Source organism: Manacus candei, unplaced genomic scaffold, assembly GCF_025592945.1.
Source record: "Manacus candei isolate 608988 ecotype Guabito, Panama unplaced genomic scaffold, ASM2559294v1 h1tg000047l, whole genome shotgun sequence".
Lineage (NCBI taxonomy): Eukaryota > Metazoa > Chordata > Aves > Passeriformes > Pipridae > Manacus > Manacus candei.
In genome coordinates, this window is record NW_026138095.1 from 9,690,726 (window position 1) to 9,706,698 (window position 15,973).

At 43.5% G+C, this 15,973-nt stretch overlaps 1 protein-coding gene across 1 annotated transcript in view; it reads left to right on the plus strand.

The window, feature by feature from the left end:
• The window catches only part of LOC127475573 (protoheme IX farnesyltransferase, mitochondrial), a 103,680-nt gene that overhangs the window by 53,322 nt on the left and 34,385 nt on the right, over positions 1-15,973 (plus strand). Inside the window, exon 5 of the mRNA XM_051797533.1 lies at positions 15,421-15,491. Within this exon, the coding sequence (XP_051653493.1) occupies positions 15,421-15,491 (71 nt within the window). The remainder of the gene's footprint in view (positions 1-15,420; positions 15,492-15,973) is intronic.

A 15,973-nucleotide genomic window follows, 5' to 3' on the forward strand; every position in this document is an offset into this window, starting at 1 on the left:
GCAGCTCATCCTGGGGGAAGTCAGGATGACAGGACTGCTGGGATGAGCCTGGACTCGCCCCTGCTGGGGCCAGAGCAGGACGGGAACAGCTCCCGGTGTGCCCCTGTGGTTGCACTGACCTGAGATAAAACCCAGGTGCCCTGTAATCTGGTGCTACCTCAGAAATAAACGACCATGACATTAAGAAAATCTAAGCTGGGAATGCACAGTGGGAATACTTTTTGTGCCCTGGGTATGAAGGCAAACCCGGGCTGTGCCTGGTGTGGAAATGCAGGCGAGGGGGGAGATGGAACCCTGAGGGGCTGAGATGGAGCTGCATTGCCAGCCTTGCTGGTTCTTCCTTGGTTTGATTTTGTGCTGATTTCCTGTAGTACCATGGCTTGGTGACAGCAGAAATACCAGTGTTCCGTGTTTGGAGAGTTTCAGGAAAGGTGTGGATACAAATCTCCTGCACTCCCAGCCCCACTTGCCTTTTTTCCTCCCCCAAAAGAATAAAATGCAGGAGATTATACTCTCCTTATTTGTGGAGAGAAAATACAAGAGGATACAGCAAAATTAAATAACAGTTTTCTTTTGTCTTTGCCAAATATTAAAAAATGAGGCAGGGGAAACGACCCTTTGAAATACATCTCTATTAAATATATAGAGGTGGGGAGGCCCTGGCACAGGTTGCCCAGAGAAGCTGTGGCTGCCCCATCCCTGGAAGTGTCCAAGGCCAGGTTGGACGGGGCTTGGAGCAACCTGGGCTGGTGGAAGGTGTCCCTGCCCATGGCAGGGGGTGGAATGAGATGAGCTTTAAGGTCCCTTCCAACCCAGACCATCCTGTGATTTCATGATTCTGTATCTGCAATACAGTTTTTTTTGAACACTGGAACTTCTTGGAGCACCATTTTATATCCTTTCTCTAATCAAAGGCTGTGTTTGCTAAGAACTGAGAGGTGCTGGGCAATGGGATAGGTGACTGAGGTGAGGTTTGACTGAAGGACTCTGCAATGGGATGAGGAACACCTTAAGGAAAGGCTCAGGTCTTGACTGGGTCTCCCTGTGACATCTCAGTGCTCGCAGCCCACCGTGCCTTTCTCTTCTCTTTAAACTTATCAGATCTCGGTGCCAGATTATCTCCCTGCCAGCTCTTAGAAGCTCAGCTTAGTTGTCAGCAGCTTGTCTGCTAATAGGCACAACTGTTCTCCATCAAGGCTGTCTGAGCAAAGCATCTGGAAATGTGGAAATTCAGAGGAAATTTCGCTGGTGAAACCCAACGGAGCAAACCCCAGGCAGGTTGGGAGAGGGAGCTGCCAAGCTATAAATATTTATGTACTAAATGCATATGCTGGTGCGTAAATGAAGTGGTTGTAAAGCCTGTGAGCAGTCTTCCAAACCTGCTTTGGGTATGGTTTAGTGTAGAAAATATATTTTAAGCCTTCATTTGTACGAGTGTGTGTTTAGAGGGACAGTTGCCAAGGAGTGGAGCAGGGGCGGATTCGCAGCGGCGGCTGCTGGGACCAGGCACTTGGTGCAAAGTTCCCTTTGCCTGATTGCAGTTATTACATTATTTACCTATTTTTAGTTCTCGTTCCTGGGTCCACAGTTAGAGCTATTTGTGTAATTTCTGATTGTTTTTCGGAACTGGAATTTTTTCATATAGTGAAACTGAGTTATACTTCAGATTTTCACCACTCTGTAAAAAAAGTGTAGAGTTTAGCAGACAACTGTATTTATGAAATCACACAATTCTGTCAATTATTTTCATGATGTGTTCAGTGTTTAAATGACCTGTAAAATATAACTAGATTTATTTCTAATTTTAATACTTCTACTACATGGATTAAATAAGTAGGTGGGCTGAGCATTACCTTCTACAGCAGCAGTTTTGGTAAATACCTGTGCCCAGCTATTCATAATTTTCAATGGCTATTTTCATGTATTTTTTTTTCCCAGTGCAATATGCAGATATGGCAACCATGTGCTTTTATCATTTTATTTCAGCCTTCCTCTATAAATCTTATTTCATAAGGAGCATTACTGAGTGTTGCAATTCATTTCACCACTTCATATTTAATGATTATCATGTAAAAGCATCTTGGGACTTGTCTACACAGGAACTGCAACGTAATTAAATGGAGGGATACATTTAAGGACTTGCCTACCTAGGGAAATTCATTTGAATTTTAGTAGGATGTGAATTTTAAAGCAGATTGTTTCTTTTTCTTGGGATGTCTTTTATGGGTATTTTTGTTTGGGAATAAAAGCTTCTTCTTGCAAGCTTGTTTTTGGAATTGTAAATTGAGTGTTTCTCGGGTATCTGCACACACTTTTCTCACGAAGAATTTGAGATCTGACCCAAAAGTAGATGTTTCACCAGATTTTTTTTTTTTGGTCATAGAAATATGGCAATGCTCATTTTAGTTCCAGTTTGTAATGATTTTTTTTTTAATATTTCAAGAGTTTCCACGAGAGTAATAGATTTGATTTTGCAATCCTGTCTTCAGAGGACCTAATAGCTTTTTATTTTTTATTTTTGTGTGTGTTACTGTGGATTTGTAGTGGGGCTCAGTGGCATCACATACAGATCTGGGCTCTGGGATGAGCAAATTAAATTCTTTGTTTGATCCTCTATATGCCTGCTTTGATCAGTGGTACCTTGACATTGGACTTTCAATCCTTTATTTTCTTCTTATCACAGAATCCTGGAATGGTTTGGGCTGGAAGGAACCTTAAAACCCATCCAGTGCCACCCCCTGCCATGGGCAGGGACACCTTGCACCAGCCCAGGTTGCTCCAAACCCCGTCCAACCTGGCCTTGGACACTCCCAGGGATGGGGCAGCCACAGCTTCTCTGGGCAACCTGTGCCAGGGCCTCCCCACCCTCACAGAGAAGGATTTCTTCCCAATATCCCATCTGACCCTGCCCTCTGGCCTTGGGAAAACATTCCCCCTTGTCCTGTCACCCCAGTAAGAAATCTGTGCCTGGCTTTCTTTCTTTACATATATATTCTTACTTTCCTAAATAAAGTTTTTGATCCGTGATTAGATATTATAATGCACTTCCATTATCACAGAGAGATTTTCCATGATTCTGGGTTTATTTCCATGGAAAGGGAACACAATGTGAAAAACTCCCCCAACACAGAGTATGGCTTGCACAGTGTGCCTCAGCCAACTCTCCTGTTGAATCCAGATGATTTTGTTCCTTTTTTCCATGTGGTTGAGTAAAGCACTATTCCCAACTCTCCAGCTTTAGCAAGACCTGTGTAGTCAAAGCTTCCAGATCCCCGTGGTGGCACTGCCTGGAAGGAGCTGGAAACAGTCCCCCCAGAAGCTCTCAGGTGAATATTGGCACCCAGGGGAAATCAGGCCACTGAGGTGCAGGGCTGGTTATTTTTTTTTTCCCAATAGATACTCAGAAAAATTCATATTGGGCTTGCACTCAGCAAACAAAGGTGACATTTGAGGCACCTGGAAGACAAGAGTGGCATTTCCGTGTCAATATTGAACGCTGCTGGGAGTTCACTGCTCTGGTAATATCCATGCCAGGAGCTGCAGGAGCTGGAGCCCTTTGGCTGGGCAGGGAGTTCCTGCTTTAATAACCTTTCTGGAGCAGGAATGTGCAGTTTTCCACACCTGCTTTGATGTGGAGGAGTGCTGCTGTAGCTTCACTCGTGAGCAAGAAGCCACAGAGGGTTGCAGGGGGCAAAGGCTGCCCCAGGTTTGAGTGGAAAGCACCAATTTATTGATGCTCATGCACTGCTTAGGACAGGTTTTACTTCTGGGTCATCCTGTTTCTTATTATTCTTTTATTTTAAGAATGGCCTCCTGGGATAGAGAGAATCATCCTGTCTCGTCCATATCTTTGACTGCCTTTTGGCAAAAATCTTCCTGTTGCCAGGAGCCAGGATTAAAATGAATGTTGTTTAAGCTCCTAAAGCTTTTGAAAGGATCACTGTCACAAAATAAATAAATTTACGCAAGTGAATAGGTCATTATACCTTAAAAAGGAGGGAGGTAGTGCTGATTTGGTGTCTTAATTGGTTTCCAAGCTAAAATTAATAGTGTGTGGAATCCCTCTTAGTAACATGACTCAGAACTATTTATTTTTCAACTCCTCTTTTAACTCTAGCTGAGATTGATGGGTGGGTTATCTTAGCATTTGGGAGATGCAAGCAGTATTGGAATGACAAACATTTCTTGACAGCTTTAAGAAGATGGATGGTGTGATGCCCCTGCAACAGGTTTGGGTGTTTGTGCTTTCTAGTGGGTCATCATGAGCCTCTTGCTTCACTTGCCTTCTTAACGAAGGGGAAGGAAAGGTGAGACCTAATTAAGGGCTTGGAGGTGTGTTTGTAACGTGACTTCTCGGTGTGCAGGTTTGTCATCCAGCCCTCAGCAGAAGAACATAATGATGGTCATCCCCAGTTTGTGGGTTGTGCATTTGACTTTTAAAAAAGGAGATGGTCACTGGATTTTGCTGCAGAGCTGGTGCTCAGTGATTAACTGCACCTTGGGTGTCTGTTGTTATGTTGTACCTCGTTACTCCATGGGGCAGATCTGCACATTCTGCATGAAATGATGGTTTAAGGAAGAAAAATCCCTTAACAAAACTAACCTACTCTGGGCAACATCATTAGGCTTGAGCAGAATCCTCATGCACAGAGACTTGTGAGCATCTCTTTGATCAGCAAAACTGTGATAGCCTTAGGAGGAGAGAATGTCTTGAAAGTGTCACACACGTGGCATCACAGATTTGTGATACTAACAGGAAAAAAAATACTTTATTAGTATATTGGGAGTTTTCTCTTAAGTTCTTTACAGATGGGAGAGAGGAGAGTGACTTTTCTTAATTTACTTGATTGCCAAGATTTAAGCTGAATAAAAATATTGTTGTACAAATGAAGTTACAACATTGCACTCATTGTGGTGCTTGCTTCTCTCCTAACATTCAAAACTCTTCAGAATATTAAAAAATGGGGTCTTTTGGCCCTGAGAGCCCATGGTGGAGGGGAGAGATGAGGCTGTTCTCTTGCCAGCACAGTATAAATCCTGAAATCCCCCATAGAGATCCCTTGCTCTCTTTTCAGACATTGGAACAACAGGGAAAAGTTGGGGTTTTAAATTTTATTGGGAAGGGGAAACTTGTAAACTCTCTCCTGTAGACCTGATAGATTCCCTAAGTGTGCTGTATATAAAGATGTGACTTGAAACCCTCCCTGATAACAGCTCCTGATACTTTAAAGGAATAATTCCTGAGGGGTGATTTTATTAAGAGGTTTGAGCTGTGGGTTCCGTGGCACTTGGACAATGTTATCGTGCTCAGACACGTCAGTAAAGGCTGATGCCACTTCACACCCTTGTTCACAGTTAGGCTTTTTTACTGGCTGTGTTACAGCATTCCCACATTTCATCCATTGTGGGTTTTGGGGGTTTGAGTTGTTTAATATCCTGGCCAGAAGGAGCTGTAGATTTTCCTTTTGCCAAGTACAGCTGGACCACAGCAAATTCTCTTTCGCCAGTGCCAGTAACTTCAAGTATAAAAGTTAATTTATTTCCAAAACTAAAAGGTATTTTGAATAAGTAATTTAGATGTTTGCACCTACATAAATAACCTTTCCCTAGCCAAGAGCAGGCAAGCCTTGCTGCTTTGTGTATGGTGCTACTTTTGTCTGTGTTGTAAGAAGAAAAGCCTCACTAACAGGACGTATCAGCCATGAGCAGTTAAAGCCAACACGTCTCCGTGTGATATAAGAGAACAGTTTATGGATTAATATTCGGGTGCCTGGCAGGAAGCACATTGCAGTGGATTAGTATTCTTATCATTTGAGTGACAATTTATAAAAAGCTGATTAAAATGACCTGGATCCGGGACACATGGGTTGGAGCCAGGAGACGTGTGGAAGCGATTTAAATCTCACCTTCCCACTTGCCTGCTCTAATCTCCTGGGCAAGAGCAGAGCACAGTGAGGCTGCTTGATTTTATAGCTCTCTAGTCACAGGGGACTGAGAAGCAGCTGATACTGGTGGTCTGGGGGGCTGTGGAGTTACCTGCTCCTTCCACAACTGCCCTGGCCAAAACCAGGAGCTCAGGATCCCGCTGTGGTTACTACAAGAAATAAAAGCTTCCCAGCTCCTGCCTCTGCTCTCACTCCTCTGGAGGAGATTCCTGTCTCCTGGTTGACTCTGGATCTCCTGCTTGACTTAAGCACTTGCATTGTGGGCAGCAGAAATACTTCCCCAGGAGTTCCCCGAGTAACAACTTTATTCCACCACAGGAATTTGTCTAAGCCATCTTCAGTATCGGATTTTATCTGCAGTATTGCTCAAAGCAGCTGCACTGTGTCCAGAGGACCTGGCCTGGTGTATTTTAGGACATATAGTAACTTAAACCAGATAGTGACCTTGTGCAATTCCTATCTTCAGCAAAGAGGTTGTTATTTGAAGTTTTGTTTGTTTTTTTAAATTATACGTTGCGCTCCTGGCACGCTGGCGTCTTGACAAATATGATTTAATGCAAAGGAATCTCGTGGAGAAAATGGCCTTGTGAAGTGATTCAGGGGGTATTTTGGTAGGGCATAAAGGTAGTATTTTTCTTCAACTCTAATACTGGTTCCTAAAATATACAGAAATAAAATAGTTCCTGGAGAAAGCATATTACAGATGTCAGATGCCTCTGACATCCACTTATAATTCATCATTAGAATCTTGCAGAAGTAGGGACAGATTTGGGGTGATCAGAGCCCAGTTGTTGAAGTGTGTGGGGAAGTGAAGTTTTCCTTTCTTAGACCAGGTCAGCACAACCCAGATAAATGTGACTTCATTGCCTTATCTCTGTGACCCTGGAGAGAGAGGACACTTTAACCCCCTCATCGTTGTGGTGCTGCTTCTCTCCTGGGGGACGTGATGTACCAGCACAGTGGGGGAGCTGAGTCACAGCTTCACCCTTTCCCTCCCCCGTTTCCATGTCCAGGATGCACAGATCCAGTGGCACAGATCAAAAAAATGAAAATATGAGAGGGAAATTAGCTGTGCTTCGGGCCAGATGAGGTCGTTCTGTGGGTGCAGTTGGTTGGGTGAGAACGGGGGAAGGGCACGAGGTGTGAAACAAATTTTTTAACCATTTTCATTTTAAGGTGAAAAGTAAGAGCCCAATGGTGACAAAATTCATAAGAAAAAGTTGGGAAGGCTTTGGAAATTGCCTCCTTTGGTCCATGAGTCCAAATGCAGTGATGGGCAAGTGCCCTCCTGAAAATGGGGCAGAGTGAGGACCTGGACCAAGGAGCTTTATTTGTGGATGCATTAATTGTGAGCTGAACAAAAAGGACTTGGTGGTGGTAAATATTTCATATTATTAGGAGTCCCTGGCAGCTGGCCAGGAAGCAGTATTTCTTCCCATGGAAGTTATTTCTCCAAGGTGGATCACATGAGGTAAAGCCTGTCTGTGGTATCCAGCCTGCATTCCCCCTGAAGCCGTGGCTGACCTCCATGAGGCCTCAGGAATACGCTGTTGAGGTGGCTCACAAAGTCAGCAGTTTTCAAAATTGAACAGCTTATAAGGGCCTGGCTTTATTTTTATTTCATTTTTGTTACAGTATCTTCTCAGCAAAATATGATTTTCAGGAGAAGAGCCAGGCTCGTGGGTGGCCACCCAACCTGTTTCTCATTTACTAAACCAGGACATTCACATCTTTTCTCCCATTTCAAGTCTTGGACATCAGGTGCATTGAAAAAAATGAGATGAAATGAGCTGGTGCATTGGTACTAAAAAATTTGATTCTAAGATAAAGACAAGAAAAATTTGTTTATGGGGTGAAATAGATAAAGTAATTTGATGCAAATGCTCTGTTATTTAGTTCAAAGTTATTCACACAGCTGAAGACCACATGAAGTCCTTAATTATTATTAATTCTTTGCTCAGACACATGTGATTCCAGGGGCTTTCCTTGCACCCTCACTGCTTTTCCCCTGGTGCCACAAGCACATCCACACCTGCAGAGCCAGTGGTTCATCCCAGTGGCCTGTTTCAGGATGTGTCCATCCTCCTCTCCTCTTTCCTGACCCCTCACTGTCGGGACGAGCCCCATGGATGGAGCAGCAGCTTTTAGCTTTCCGAGCTCCTTGTAATGGCACTTGTGATATCACCAAAGGATATCACTTGTTTGGCTGAAGTGCTGATGAAGAGCTGCAGGAGCTCAGTGACCACTTGTTCTGTTGGTCAGTCACCAAAAGGGTTTGGATGAGCTGAAAGCCAGCACGGAGCGCTGTGCCAGGAGCGCCAGCAGCTCCAGCCCTGCTGCCACTTAAGGGCACTGAAATAAGTGCAATGTAAAACCTAAAAAATGCACATTTTGGGGTGTCTCTGGAAAGTCACACACTTGTGAGAGGGCAAGGGAATAACAGCACGTCACCTCTTGAGCTCTGAAAAGCAGAGCCAGCAGGGCAGGTCAGTCCGAGGTGACACATGGCTGCTAATTGAAGTCTGTGAGTCTTTGCTTTCTCCATCCTAAAAATATATCTCTGAAGTGACAAGTATTAACATTTTCTTTGCCATTTCCTCCTGTTCTATTCCCTCTACAGAGCAATGAGGTTCTAAATGCTGGCTAATAAGAGGAATGTGTTTTTTAGGGGGGGAAATAATAAATTAAACTGTGGCAGATGCTTAATGTAGCAGAGCTTTGTGGGTTCGTGGGACAGTCTGGGGTTTCACTGCCCTCCTCTATCTGTAGAGGAACATTGTAACATTGTTCAGGCTTGCATCAATCTCATTTTTAATTAGAATCTTCTTTGAAATGGAAAATATTAAAGCAGATCTATAGCAAGACTGGGAACTGCAAAGCCAGAGGGCTTTCAGATACTGCCTTAAAAAAAAAAAAAAAAGAAAAAGCGAAAAAACTATTTCTAATCCTTAAAATATTTGCCTTGCTTTATTTTCATATCTTGAAGACAAACAGGTGCTGTGTGCCCTTTATGATTCTCAAATATACAATCTCCAAGCCAGCAATCTCTAAAGCCTCCCCTTGTTTGTACAATTAGGGTGGGATTTTCAGAATCACTCAGTGTTGGTCTGTCTCTGCTCTCATTGAAGTCAAACTGCCACTGACTTCAGTGAGAATCGTGTTAGATCAGTGCATGGGTGCTTTTGAAAATCCTTCCCTCTGCATTTTTTTCAGTCACATCTGTGTACAATTGAGTAAAAAGACCTTTGTAATATGCTTTAATTATTCTTTGTTGTTTTCATATAAAAGTGATTGAAAGGAAACCAGAAGGAAACCTATAATAATAATGTTGACTTTGATCTTATTTACCATAAATTATATGTTATGTTTTTCTTCTCCGCTTATGTAATTATATATTCCTTTATGACAATGTAAGATAAATCACCAAAAACATGAAGAATAGAAATAATTAGTTAATATGGAGGGGAAGAGCAGTCGCAGAGGAAGGAACTCATGGTCTGATGGGTTTCCAGTGCTCCTTACAGCAGCTTTCCTTTGGCTGCCTGGGAAAGTCAGGAGACTTCATGTGAAAGGCTAGTGCTGAAACCTGAGGAATTTGGAGTAATGGCTTTCTGGGTGTCACCTTCCCAGGAAACCTCAGGTTATTGTCCAGCTATCCAGGCTCTGCTCTGCCCCTTTGAGCTCTCTGCCCAGTTTTGGTCCACTCACATCTCCTGAATTTGTGCACCTTTTTGGTTTCCAGCCTGTTTCAGTGGTGTTTCTGGTTAACTGCTTGCTCTTGGGCAATGCCAAAGGAAACCAAAGAGAATCAGAGCTTACTGTAGTGCAGAGGAGTTGGGAGAACCCCAGAAGCACCTAATTCAACCAGACCAATATTTGCAAGACCTGCCCTGAACAGCCCAACTTCCCCCCTGGCTGGAGGTGTTCAGTGCAGTGCTCAAGTGGGGAGCTGTACTGGGTTTTATTTGTGTGGTGTTAAAAATGTTTGCTTGGGTCTGTGGCAAGAGATTTTAGCTGAGGAGGAGCTTTGTCCACCACCTGTAGCTCATCTCCACCTTCCCATGTGGTGCAAGGCACAGGGGATTTTGGAGCCCAGCAGCACTTCAGTGCAGGAGGAGGTGACCTTTGGCAACAGCTTCATCTCTTTGTTCACTCATCAGTGCTGTAGGTTCACCTCAACTGCCCTTCAGAGAGAAATACAGAGATCCAGGAAGCAATTCTGCTGGCAAAGAGCACATGGAAGCCTTCTCAGTTGCAGGGGTGGTTTTGCAATGGCAGGACCTCTGAGTTGCCTCGAATTAAATTGTCTTTTAATAGCAGGGTTCCATTCTGTCTTTAGACTCACGGGCTTATCGGTCCTGCTGTAAATATGTGTTTAGCATTAGAGTAAAATGTTATGTCAATACATGGCACACTGGGTGCCTGTTCCAGCCGCCGCTGTTCCCACCACGTGTCACCGATTAGAGCTGGGCCTGGCCGGGGGCCAGGCTGGTGCTTGATACACTTCTAAATCCAGAGTGGTCTAAGAGAGATGTTTATTAGCTGGAGTGTGGCTGATCTGTTTGATAAACTCTGTGGCATATTGTTCCTCTTAGTGCACTCTGTTGGTGTTTTTGTGTGAACAGGAGTGAAGGTGTTGGACTGCCATGGTTCAGGAGTTACAGTCCCTCCCGCAGGAATGACCAGGGATGGCAAATGCAGTGTGTGCTCAGGGCTTTGTGTCTGCTCCACTGGCCTAATTAACTGCTAATGGTCAGGTCACTGTCTTGGAAAAGTTAATAGGTGGTGTTGGTGTTCTTCCCACAGAGGTTGGTTGGGCACTGCCCAGGCTCCCCAGGGAATGGTCACAACCCCAAGGCTGCCAGAGCTCCAGGAGGGTTTGTACAACGCTCTGAGGGACAGGATGGGATTGTTGGGGTGTCTGTGCAGGGCCAGGAGTTGGACTTGATGATCCTTATGGGTCCCTCCCAACTGAGGATATTCTGTGGTTCTGTGAGCTGATGGAAGGAGCAAGAGGTCTCCCTGTGAAGGCACAGGACACCCTCTCACCTTTCCCTGACGTTGGTCCTGGAAATGCTGACATGTCATAATACTGTTTGCATGTGTGAGGTGATGCTATGGAAATCTTGCCTTAGAATAAAATTATTAATCTGGGAGATCTGAGTGCTCATCTACCTCCTGCTTGAAATTAAACGTTCTTTAACGTTTCACTTGAAAACAAAGTGGAAACCAATGTGCAGAAGCTGAAGGACAGAAACCCCAGGGGTGTAAACAGCTCGGAGCAGTAATGTGACAGCTACTCTAGGAACTGGGAGATGTTTAAGATATAATTACTGTATATTAACAAGATGAGATCTGCACAAAGAGCCTGATGAGCCTGCCAGAGAAATAAACCACAAAGTACTGGCTGGCCTGATTTATTTTTTTTTCCACCGTCATGTTTTAAATGTTCATGCATGCTGATTAAAATTTAGGTTGGGGTCTGCAGAGCTCTTGCCAAGTTTTGTCACTCAGGGCTTTTTAGATGCTGTAGATTTAACCCTCTGTCTGCCCTTTTGGTGGCCAACTTCCCAGATACCAAGGGCAGATAATATTCTGCCGTGTCCAGCTGAACCGATGCATTCAGACTTCCTGAGGAAAAAGCCTCTTGAGTGCTTTTAAAATATTTATTTATCCAGGAGTCATCTTACTGAATTTACTCTTTGCTAAAACAGGCAGAGCTGTGTTGGCCTGGCATGAGATAATATGTTTGACTTCACTCTTTCATTCCTATGGAATGATATTTGAGATGCACTTTTTTTTTTCATTTTTTCTAGAATATCAGGGGAAAATAATTTCGAGTGGAGAGAGAATTTTGCTGAACATCTGGGAGCAAAATGGGAAAAGTTTGATAAATGGCATCTTGCTGACATGTAATAGCAACTAGCTCAGTGAAGGAATCTAGGGCATTGCAAATAAAAGGATTTTCCCTAACTGTAGTTCAGTTGGAAATGTAGCTCCGTGCGTACACTTGACAGTAACAGATTATTCCGATTGTCAGATTTAAAAAAGCGAGAAAATTCAGACTGAAGTCATGCAGTAATCTTAATTTCAGGAGCAGCCGTGTCTGTGTGTAGAGACAGACATTTTTTGATGACTTAAGTCAGCAGAGGAGATTCTTGTTCAAAATTTATATTCTATTCAGAGGTTGACTGCTATATTAAATATATATGGAAATATTTCATAAGCTGAGCATGGCATTGTCGGGTTATCCTGTTAACTGCATAAGTTTAAATTCTTTCAGGTGTTGACTGTCCAGCTGTTCTTCATTGTAGTCATTTTGTGTTTGAGACACATGACGTTTAAAACTTGCACATTAGTTTGATTTTATCCATCACACAGGGATACCTTTATCCATGAGCTTAAGCGCTCTCAAATGAGCCAGAATCTCCTCAGACACACAAGTTTAAACTGGAAGCAACTCAGAGCAGTCCGACTTTGCAAACAGAAATCAAAACTGTGACTTATAAGAAAACCCCAAGCATACCCAAGATATTTTCCAGAGAACAGACTTGAGCTCTATAGAATTTTTCCCTTGTATTGCTCTACCAGTCTGATGTCAAATGACATTTTTTTCTTCATTTACTGTAATTGTCCCTGAAATGTAACAGTGAAACAAAGCATTAGCAAAACGCTGAGCTGTCAGGAGCAATCACTGCCGGCGGATCCGAGCGGGCGCTCTCCCCGCTCCGAGGGTGCTCCTTGCTGTTTCCTAGGGAGGTTCTTTGTGAAACATCCAACACTTCCAGGGCACTGTTGTAGTTGTGAAGGTCCAACCGCTGCAGATCAGCCACAGCAAACAGTGGACAAGAGATTCTCTGTCATCTGTCTGCATAAAAATGACTGAAGAGCTGCCCAGTGCTGTGTCACAGTGCTCAGGCAAAGCCAAAGATGTGTGAACCTTCTCTCTTTCTCTCTTTCTTTCTCTTTCTTTCTTTCTTTCTTTCTTTCTTTCTTTCTTTCTTTCTTTCTTTCTTTCTTTCTTTCTTTCTTTCTTTCTTTCTTTCTTTCTTTCTTTCTTTCTTTCTTTCTTTCTTTCTTTCTTTCTTTCTTTCTCTCCTTCTTTCTTTCTTTCTTTCTCTCCTTCTTTCTTTCTTTCTCTCCTTCTTTCTTTCTTTCTTTCTCTCCTTCTTTCTCTCTTTCTCTCTCTCCTCCTTCTTTCTTTCTTCCTTTCTTCCTTTCCTCTCTTTCTTTCTTTCTCTCTCTCTTTCTCTCTTTCTTTTTCTCCCTTTCTTTCATTCTCCTCTTTCCTATGAGAAAGTCTTGGCTGAGTAGACTGAGTTTGCTTCAGGAATATCAATAATATAATTGGAAGGCTTTGAGAACTGGTAGGGATTGTAGTTGAGTTGGGTGCTCCCTTCCAGACAGAGGTTTACTGGGAGCAAAACAGTGACAGGACAAGAGGAATTGACCTCAAGTTGTGCCAGGGGATGTTCAGGCTGGACATCAGGAAAAATTTCTTCATGGAAAGGGTGGTCAGGCACTGGAAGAGGCTGCCCAGGGAGGTGGTGGAGTCCCCATCCCTGGGGGTGTGGACATGGCACTCAGTGCTCTGGGCTGGGGGACAAGGTGGGGATCGGTCACAGGTTGGACTTGATGGTCTTGGAGATCTTTCCCAGCCTAAATGATTCTGTGATTCAAACCACCAGCCAGCTCTGCCACACAGATCGAGGCAAAAAATTATAGTGAATTGAATATAAACTAGTAATTAAGTTCTACATTGGTGTTTTAAATTTCCATGCCTTTATATGGCACCACAGATTGAGAACGTTGTGGGCTGTGTTAGACAGGGTGATCCATGGGTATCCATGGGTATCCAGTCCCTACTGCTCTTGCAACATGTAGGAGCAACAGCAGAGATTCCCAATTGTTATATAGTCATTACTTGAAGGCAGTAGGTGGGAAAAGTGTTCCATGTGCCTGAAAATGGAGCATCTTTCCCTTGATATCCACCCATAGGGCTCTGAATGGTCCCTGTCCATTGATGTTCCCCTGGGAATGCAGCCCCAGTAAGCAGCAAGACCAGTAATGTGACACTGTCACAATGAAGATGTTTGTTAATTGTCTCTTTTGTAGCATAAAATGTTAAATCAGCTTGCTGGAACAACACAGATTTTATCATGTATTCATTTATCATATATAATCACCTAAAATCTGTCTGCAGTTTGGCTACACTGAGCTATACTGTCAGTCTGACTCCTTGGAATTATGATTTGTTATGGTGCTTTTCCTACATATTCACCATAATTGGGATCCTACCCCAAAACCTCAGACGTAACGTCAGTAGAAAATATTCTCTGTATAAACACATCCTACACTTTCTGTAAGTAAATCCCTGCTTGGTATTTGTGTTGTTATTTTGCACACGTAAAACTGAACGGCTCTGGAGTTGCCTGGGTGGCAAAGTGGGTTCAGCTTTTCCAGTAATATTCTTATTAAAAAAAAAATAAAATCCTCCAGGAGCCTGCAGGAATTCCAAGCAGATAGTGACTCCTGAATTTTCCCATAGGCCACGTTTAAAGTCAAATTAGGTGGTGACATTAAATAACACCATATGGTGTGTTCACTCCCTGCTGCTCCAACTGGAGACTCGGTGCAGTTTCAGTGGCGTTTTACAAGGGGTGATTGATTTGGGGGTGGGTTATGGGTTCTTGGAAGTCAGATGATCTTGGAAAAAACCTTGGTGTTTGTCTTTTAAAGACCAGAAGAGGAAAATTTGCAAGGGCTGTTGGTGTTAATGTAAAACTGGGGGGCTCAGCCTGGAGAAAAGGAGGCTCGGGGGGACCTTCTTGCTTTCTACAGCTCCCTAAAGAGGTTGGAGCCAGGTGGGGATTGGTTTTTTCTCCCAGATAAGAAGTGACAGGACCAGGGGAAATGGCCTCAAGTTGTGCCAGGGGAGGTTTTGATTGGATCTTAGGAGATTTTCTTCACTGAGAGCGTGGTCAGGCATTGGAAGTGGCTGCCCAGGAATGTGGTGGGGTCACCATCCCTGGAAACGTTCAAAAAATGTGGGGATGTGGCACTTGTGGGTGTGGTTTGATGGTGGTGGTGCTGGGTTTGTGGTTGGGCTGGATGATCTTTTCCAAGTGTAACAATTCCATGATTCCATTGTGTGTGTGCACATGTAATTGTGTACATCTAAAAGCTGTGTCACACCTGTCAGGAGCGGGATTTGGAATCAAACTCTGCTTCGAGTGATGAACTCCTGGGGTCTTGTGCAAACTCCTTTTGTCCTCCAGGTGATTTTCTTTCTCAGGGGCTGCCAAAAGCATCGGTGCAAACTTATCAAAGCTCCAAATTCACGCTGTATTCCTGAACCTTCAAAAACAGAGATTAAAGCCCCTGCAGATGCAGACAGGACATTCCACACATGGCATGTTTTCCGGGATCCTTTCATTTTGATTGTTCCTTTCTTTTTTTTTTTTTTTAATTACAGTTCTTTGAGGTCCCGTTTGACTCAAACATGAACAGGACAAAGAACAGGCCGCTGGTGCGAGGACAGATCAGGTAAGGCACTGCACACCTGCTCTGGCTGAGAGGAAGGAGCTTCACGCTGCTTTTATCTGTTTCCAAGTTTCCCTCCCTCTTCAGATGACGAAAAATAGCACTTTTAAGGCAAAAGACGTAAGGAAGAGACGCGTCTCTCTCTGCTCTTTGCTATTTCTTCGTGTTTATAACTTTCATCTGAGGAGTTTGGGCAATCAGCTGTCCTGGAAAACACGGAATTTCTCAAGGCAGCTGAATTTCCCCTCGTGTTACATATTTCTTTATGTGCCACGAGATGGCTACGTGCGTGGTGTGGTAGCACACAGTTATGTTCCACTGAACTTCTCTTTTGTAGCAATAAATCTTCAGAATTTCCCATCTTAGAACAAACACAAAGATGTATGTTGTTTTTAATAGTCACATTTATCTCTTGGATCGCAGATATTCGTTTGAGACTCCCAGCAGAGGTACCTACAAATCATTTTCTTTAGTGGTTTGTAAAG